General features: G+C 35.6%; 1 protein-coding gene across 1 annotated transcript in view; it reads right to left on the bottom strand.

Annotated features, from left to right (window-relative positions):
* The window catches only part of ALG6 (ALG6, alpha-1,3-glucosyltransferase), a 38,354-nt gene extending 29,509 nt beyond the window's left edge, over positions 1 to 8,845 (bottom strand). The window contains exons 1-2 of the mRNA XM_006089770.3: positions 8,736 to 8,845; positions 83 to 167 (exon numbers count right to left, since the gene is read on the bottom strand). Coding sequence (XP_006089832.1) covers positions 83 to 167; positions 8,736 to 8,817 — 167 coding nt within the window. The 5' untranslated portion in view covers positions 8,818 to 8,845. The remainder of the gene's footprint in view (positions 1 to 82; positions 168 to 8,735) is intronic.
* Between the last annotated feature and the right edge of the window lie 2 nt (positions 8,846 to 8,847).

The following is an 8,847-nucleotide window of genomic DNA, read 5'->3' as shown; positions in this document are numbered from 1 at the left end:
GCATGATTTTCCTTTTAAATATCTTCAAAGAATCTAATTTAAATATCTTTAAATAATATAATCAAGTTAAAATTGCCCATACCATTGTTTGATTGGTAAATTAAAAGTGATTTCCTGCCAGTGTCTCTGAGCTTCATAATCACCAAACATAGGGGGTTTTCCAGCACCTAAGATGAAAAGTAAAAAGAGCAAAACAACAATATACTTTAGTACATCAGAGATTTTTATTTCCTTATGAAAAATTTCTAAATTATAGAGGCAGTGTAGGTGGAGGAAAAGAACACAAGTTACCAAAAGAGTCAGCCAGATGAGGTCTGAATCCTAGCACTGCTAGCACACTGAGTGACTGTGTGACCGCAGGCAAATTCCTTAACCTCCCTAACCTCAGCATACAGGATCAACACTACCTACCTAGAGGGCCACTGGAATAAAGAAGACAACAGATAGAAAATGCACCGGATAGTACCTGGCACACAGTAAACATTCAATAAATATTGTTAACATTAGCCATTAATGTTAATTAGTTATTAATTAGCTCATAATACTAATTATAATATATCCAAGTTTATTTTTATTTCATGAGACTATCACATACTGTCCAATAAGTATCATTAAATAATAATAATAATAAATATATGTATTTGAAAGAGGGTTTTTATAAACTAAATATAAATAACTTAAGGGTAAGTATAGAACCAAGAAGAGACACAGATTACAAAGACATTAGTTAGGTCAAAGCTTTGCTGTCAAATGAGTTACATAGAAACTGGTGCTTTATAGCTTGTTTTTAATTTCAAAATTGCAAATAGAGTGATAGTGGATCTTTAATAACTAACAATTGATAGTACCTACTACATGCCAATACAACAGTGAACTAAGTATTGTTATCACCCACACTTTATAGCTGGAAAAACAGCGGTGATGAAACAGCAGCAATGGTCACCCAGGTATTCAGTAGCAGAGTCTGGATCTGAACTCAGGAAGACTGGCTCCATAATCCAGGCTCTTAGCTCCTACTCTGCTAAGTAGGTTATTAACCTTAAATCATTTAAAATGACATAAAGAGCCCAGCCAGCATGGCTCAGTGGTTTAGCATCGACCTATGAACCAGGAGGTCATGGTTGGATATGCCCAGGTTGCAGGCTCGATCCCCAGTGTGGGGCGTGCAGGAGGCAGCTAATCAATAATTCTCTCTCATCATTGATGTTTCTATCTCTCTCTCCCTCTCCCTTCCTCTCTGAAATCAATAAAAAAAATAAAAATAAAAATAAAATGACATATAGTTCCACTTAGTAAATAGTAAACACCCACAATTTAACTAGCAGTTGACCATAAAATTGTGACAAGGCCCAAAGAGATATAGTCTAGTCATAGGTTTTTGAAATCAGCAAGTGAAAATCAAATATAGTCATTAATCCCTAGGGAAGGTGTGCCTTGTTGGAGAATGATATATTATTGTTCTCTGAAATCCAACCCAGATTTTGTCCAGCTTTGAAACACTACATTAAGTAGAATTTTCTGCATCTAATGGCTATATTATACCAATACTCTTTAAATGCTAGTATCTCTACCCAAGGAGAGATTCCACTATGAGATAATCATGGGAAAGGTAGATTAACATCTCCAAAGCATATGCTTTGAGTGACTGTCACAAGGACCCGCAGTACATAGACACATGTACGTACACACACATACGCCCGTGCACGCGCGCTAGCGCCTCTGTCTCTCAGAAAGTACTGTATCTTGTCCATTTTTGTATTCTCAAAAGATCTGAGTTTCTGCCCTAGCTGGTTTGGCTCAGTGGATAGAGCGTTGGCCTGCAGACTAAAAGGTCCTAGGTTCGATTCCAATCAAGGGCACATAACCTCAGTTGCAGATAGGACCCAAGTGGAAGGCAACCCATCACATCAATGTTTCTCTCTCTCTCCCTCCCTTCCACTCTCTCTAAAAATCAACGGAAAAATATCCTCCGGTGAGGATTAATTTTAAAAAAATAAGATTTCAGTTCCTGCCCTAGTTGGTTTGCCTCAGTGGATAGAGCATTGGCCTTCGGATTGAAGGGTCCCAGGTTCGATTCTGGTCAAGGGCACATGCCTGGGTTGCGGGCTCGATCCCCAGTAGGGGGCGTGCAGAAGGCAGCCGATCAATGATTCTCTCTCATCATTGATGTTTCTATATCTCTCTCCCTCTCCTTTCCTCTCTGAAATCAATAAAAATATATTTATTAAAAAAAAGATTTCAGTTCCTGATTTTCCACTTACTCGATGTGCAACATTAAGCAATTTGTGATGGCAGACCAATTAATCATGCCTCGGCTACTTTGCCCATATATTGGTTCTTGCCCCAAAACATCTTTAAGTTACTGTCTGACACTGAAATTCTAAGCCTCTGTTCGTGCTGCCTACCCCCTACTCATACATCAACTTACATCCAACCTTCAAAAATCATCTTAAGTTCCAAATTCTCCATGAACTCTTCCCTTATAAATTAAAAACATGTTGATCATTAATTATTGCCTTCTCAATACTTACATTTTCAGTATCATATGACTATACTATTTCCTAATTGCTACCCAAATAAGAATTTTAACTTGTATGATTTTCTAGAGTTCAAAGGAAATATACTGGTTGGCAGATAGTACATACTTTCATTAAAAACTGCCTCAATCAACTGAGGGGGAGAATAACATACACTTTTTTAAACGGTAAAATAATTCCCCATTGAATTAAATTTTTCTGGTGTATTTTATAGAAGTGAGTGTGTTCTCCTGTTTTTCAGAAACACAGCCATCGTCTATAGGGGAAAAGAGTTGATTTTTTTGTTTGTTTTGTTTTTATTTGCTTATTTGTGGTCCACCGGGATAGTAAAAGTCAGAGAGAATCTAAAGGAATTTCTTATACCTGAAAAAAATCCGGCTTTCTAGATTTTCTGAAATTGCTCTAGTCTAGACTGTGGTCAATGTGGAAGAATTTATTACCATTCTCTAATAAATAGAAGAATGGATAATGACTCTCTTTAGGGTTGAGAAACAAGTTTCTATCCAGAGTCTGACCTACTTCAATAAATTCAGCTGACACTAGCTATGAAATTAGTACTTAAGTTTTTAAAACTGCTAAAGTGCCCTTAAAGCAACCCAGGAGGACAACCCAACTGTACCTATGGGAGCTCCACCTGGGAAGGTCAAAAAGGATTCCTTCCATTGTGATTAGTTCCACAAATTCATTTACATGAGATTCAGAATTACATAAAGAAAACACACTAATGTATATTACAAAGCTTCAATTTTGTCTCATTCTTAGGAAAATGGGCTTAAGCACCACTTAAATATTCATTTTATAAACTGCTGAATCATTCAAAATAATTTTAGAATTAAAACAAAACACACAAGTAGTTTCTTTAAAAACAATACATACTACTTGCCTTTACATTGAAATTTTAAACATTCCAAGAGAAGAAAATTTGGCTAAAATTTTCCAGAATAAAATCCCCTTTTATATGTTCCAGGTGAGTAAAAAGAAACATTACAAATAGTAAGAGATAAGCTGAGAAAAACTAACCAACTAAACAGAGCACAGCCATACTTCAACAATAATTAATATTTTGCAAACAAAATGATTCTTTATAACTTTCTCTTTCTAAACAGCCAATGGAGCTTTGGGAAAAAGATTATTAAAATTGGTTCAAGTGCTGCTATTTGTTCTAAAGACATTGGTAACATTTTAGATCAAAGTATAGAGGAACTGTAAAACTCTACAAACAATACTAAAATCAGAATTTGTCTCCTCTCCAAGACTTGTTCAAAATCAACAAGCAAAAATAAATAAACACAACAAGCAATATTTATTCAATATGTTTGGGTTTATAAAAAGTAATTATATAAGCAGCACTTATGTAAAGGGTATATTGTAAATATGTAAGGGGTATACATTTTTTTTAAAAACTTAAATTACAATGTACATAAGAGTTTCCCTACCCAATACGTACATTTCCAAAAAAGAAGTATAAACTAATACTAAGCTTCCCCATTCCCATGTTTCCTAATTACAGTCTGAAAACAAGATAAACAATAAGCAAACTAAAATAAGCATGTTAAAAACAAATTATAACCCCCCCAAAAGTAATGTATTTAATAAAGGGGGAAAAAATCTTAGTACCATCACAGATGTCATACTTATTCATTAATTCTCCCAGCCTCCCATGATACAGAAGTTATTCACATGTGAATGCTAAAGGGACTGATTGGGCGCGAGCCTACGGCAGGCACAGTGGGACGGGATGAGCAGGAATGGCAGGTAGGAGCTGCAGGCGGCGTTGGACTGCGGCTTTCAGCCCAATCCCTGCAGGGCACCCAGAGGGACCCCACCCGTGCACGAATTCATGCACCGGGCCTCTAGTATTCTTTATAATAAAGGGGAGAATCACCACCTACAAATATTCTAATGTGTAAGAACACTACTTTTCTTATATAGTAATCCAAAAGTAATCTTGTTCTATTGACTTTCTTGTGGGACAATTTAAGAGCATAGATGCTAAAATCCAGCAATATACCTTTTAAAAAAAATAAGGTTATATTAATTTCCCCCACTATCCAAAGGTAGAGCATTCCTATGAAAACTTTCATAAGCTGAAATGGTTTAAAGCGAAGCGTATCTATCCCCCACTTTCCATAAGTTCATGTTACCCCACTTTCCTTTTATAAAAGACCTACATTAGTATGGTAAACACCTTTTTTAGCAAAAGCAAAAATCTTCAGATTTCTTTCAGATAGAGAATACAGGTGCTAATGTGCAAATAGGGTTATTCTAGGAATGCAAGGTTGGTTCAATGCTAGACAGAACAAAAACATACTCAATCATGAATGGAAAGCACCCATTAAAATTAGGAACAAGATAAAGATGCCTGAATCACTACTCTATTCAATACTGTAATAAGGTCTTAGCAATAAAAAAATAAGATATTAAAAATATTAAGTAGTAGAAAGTAAGAAATAAAACTGTCATTAGTTCCAGATCATTTGAGTTTTTTTACATAGAAAGATCCTTCAGATAAATTATTAGAATAATAAGAGTTTAGAAATCTGCCAAACATAAGAAGTCAACCACATTTTATACTCCATCAACAAGCATTTAGAAAAGCAACTTTTAAAAAGATAGTATCTGCAATAGTGAGGGAAAAAATATATATGATACCTAGGAACACATCTAAGAAAGGGTGTGCAAGACATTTATTTATCTGTTTATTTATTTGATTTTTAGAGAGAGAGGAGAAGGGTGAGGGAGAAAGACAGAAAGACATGATTTTTTGTTTCACTTATTTATGCATTCACTGGTTGCTTCTTATATGTGCCCTGACCGGAGATTGAACCTATAACCTTGCCATGCAGGGACGAGGCTCTAACAAATTGAGCTATCCGGCCAGGGCCAGGATGTATAAGACTCTTACAAAAAAAAAATTATAAAATTTTATTATTGAAAAGCATTAAAGAAGACTTAAATAAATAAAGAAACATACCATCTTAATGAATTAGAAGCCCCACCATGCTAATGATTGCCAAGTACCCCCTACATTAAACGAAAGTATTAAAGAATGTAATTCCAGTCAAAATCCCAACAGGGTTTTTCACTGGATTTGACAATCTGATTTTTAAAAAGATATATATGTGTATATTAGCTTTCTATTGCTGTATAACCATTAATACAAACAGCAGCTTATAAAACAATATTCTTTTATAACTTCACAGTTCTGTAGGTCAGATGTCTGTGTGGACTTAACTCAGTTCTCTGCTCAGGGTCTCACAAGACCAAAATAATGCATCAACCAGCCTGGACTCTTATCTGAAGGGCGGGGAAAGAATCCACTTCCAAGCTCATTCGGGCTCTCAGCATCATTCAATTCCTTTCAGTTACGGGTATGAAGTTCCCTTCCTGGCTGCCAGCTGGGGGCTCCTCTCTGCAACTTAGAGGCCCTCGTATTCCTTTTCACGTGACCCGCTCGACTATCAAACCAGCAAGCGTCTAGTCCTTATGCTTTCAGTCTCTCTAGAGTTCCTTTCTGCCATTAGCTGGAGAAAGTTCTCGGCTTTTAAGGGCTCGTGTGATTACACTGTGCATGGCTAGATAATCCAATGCAGTCTCCCTATCATAAAGGCTACTATGTCATGTAAAAAACATAATCACTCCCATGTGAGAACTCATCACGTCCACAGGTTCTGGGGATAAGGGCAGGATATCTTGGGAGAAGGGGGGCATTTTTAGGAAATCTGCCTATTATAATAAAGAGCAATTTAAGAACATTTAAGACCCTCCTAAAACAGAACTACCAGGAGGGAGGACAGGCCTCACAACATATCAAGACTTAATGTAAAATTACAATAAGAAGATACCGCAGTATTGAAACAACCAATGGACCAAAATGGAGAAACAGACCCCACGCATAGATGAAAAATAATACAGAACTAGTAATGCAGATTAGTGGGAAAGGATAGGCTAGTCAATGCATGAGTTGGAACAACTGATTATACATTATGAAAAAAATTTTTAAACATTATACACAAAATTCAATTCTAAGGAGATAAATAAGAAAGATAAATCTTAAAACTTTTTGTTTGTTTTTTAATATATTTTTATTGATTTCAGAGAGGAAGGGAGAGGCTTGAGAGAAACATCAATGATGAGAGAGAATCATTGGTTGGCTGCCTCCTGCATGCCCCACACTGGGGATCCAGCTCGCAACCCGGGCATGTGACGTGACCTGGAATGGAACCGTGACCTCCTGGTACATAGGTCGACGCTCAACCACTGAGCCACACTGGCCAGGCAAATCTTAAAACTTTTAGAAGAAAATTTTAGGAAAATATCTTTGTGATCTTCCTAGGAGTAGGGAAGGATTTCTTAAAGATACAAAAAAAGCAAAGCACAGATCGCTCAGTCTCTCTCTAATTCTCCCATCCTCTCTGAAATCAATAAAAAAATATTTTTTTAAAAAAAAGCACAAATCATGAAGGAAAAAGACTGATAAATTTCATTACCTTAAATCAAAAACTCCTGTACAGCAAAGGTAATATAGTCAATAATATTGTAACAACTATGTATGTCAGGTGGGTACTACACTTATCAGGAAAATCACTTTGTAAGTTATATAAATGTCTAACCACTATGCTGTCCACCTGAAACTAATACAATATTGAATGTCAACTGTAATTGGAACATTTAAAAGTAAATAAATAGAAATTTCATTGAAAACTTAAAAAAATAAAAAACTTCTGTTCATCAAAAGACATCTTAAAGTGTGAAAACATAAGCCATAAACTAGAAGATATTTGCAACTTGTACAAAAGTTAGCTTCCAGAATATAAAAACACATAAGGAAAAAAACAACAAAAATATAGAATATATACAAGAATAAAATCTAATAGAAATGTACAGATGACATAAGCAAATATCACAGAAAAGAAAACACAAAAGGCTAATAAACACAAAAATATACTCAATCTTTCAGAAATGAATTAATTCAAATTAAATAAATTTAGCAATGAAGGAAATTCAAATTGAAACTACAATAAATATCATTTAATACACTGCAGCCTAGCAGAAATTCAAAAATTTAATGCTACCAAATGTGAAAGATGTGAAGTCACTGGAATCCTCCCATCTGGAAATTGCCTCAATATCAGAAAGGCTTAGAATGGATGACCTAGATCAAATTTGCTCTGGGAATTGGCATAAATATTTTCTAGTTCTTCCCTTGCACTTGCTTTGCTCTACATCTAAGGTTAGGTGTGGGCTTAGAGAGAAACAGGACAAAAAGGACCTGCCTATTTTGGTTCTAGCCAAGAAAAAAGGAGTCCTGCAACTGGCCCAGACTAGTTCACTAGAAAGCTGCACTGGAGTATGAAGTTTGGAGCCTAACTCTGTGACCAGCTGAAGATGGATTTATGCGTTCTTGTGCCCCCACACAAATTCCACCTCTCAAATTCACCTTTATTTACATGACTAAAATGTACCCAAATCCAACTCATCCTTCAAATCTGAACTCAATCATCATCTCCAAGAAGTCTTCTCTAATGCATCCTGAACATTACCTCTGTTACCTTTGTACCTCACACAGACTTCTACATTATAATTATCATGTTGTGTTGTGACGACTTATCTACAAAAATGTGGGCCCTGTGAGTATTGAATATTCATCCTGTATTTCTAGAACTTAGCTAAGTGCCTGGAACATGAGAAGTGCTAAATAAATACTCACAGGGTTAAATTTAATCCCATCTCAATCTCCTGGTCCACACTCCATCAATTCTCCCTCCCTTTCTCTCACATCACTCCCAATCTTCTTCTCCACTGATCTCTTCCTTTCAATCTAATAGCATGCCTTCTCTACCCTAAAACAAATGAACAAACAATAAAAACCTCCATTGATAAAAGCCCCCTTGAAGTAATAGTTCATTTCTCTCTTCAAAGTCTAGTACATCAAAGTTTCTCATTTTGTCATCTTCCCAGTTAGAATACATTTTTGTTTTCTCAGGTCACAAAGTCCTTGCCTCTATTTAGCTCTTATACAAATTCTTTTTATTAGAATTACATGATTAAATGTATTTTCTTGACCACACCAATAAAACCTGAAATTCTTCTCTATCCCATTCAGGAAACTATAAACTATCACCAAAAATCAAATAAACAAACGAAAACTCTTCAAAGGAATATTTATCAATTTTTTAAACAGTAAAAATGTGTTACCTGAATAAGAATTAAGAGATACTGTCCACCGTAAGGGTAGTCCTATTAAGACCACAGTTGTCATCAAGTTCCCATTGTCCATGTTTCTTCAAATGTAGGGAGGGAAAAAACG

This window comes from Myotis lucifugus, unplaced genomic scaffold, assembly GCF_000147115.1.
Source record: "Myotis lucifugus unplaced genomic scaffold, Myoluc2.0 scaffold_63, whole genome shotgun sequence".
In the NCBI taxonomy this organism is placed as follows: Eukaryota; Metazoa; Chordata; class Mammalia; order Chiroptera; family Vespertilionidae; genus Myotis; species Myotis lucifugus.
Note: the sequence above shows the minus strand (reverse complement) of the source record. Positions and strands in the feature narration are given on the sequence as shown.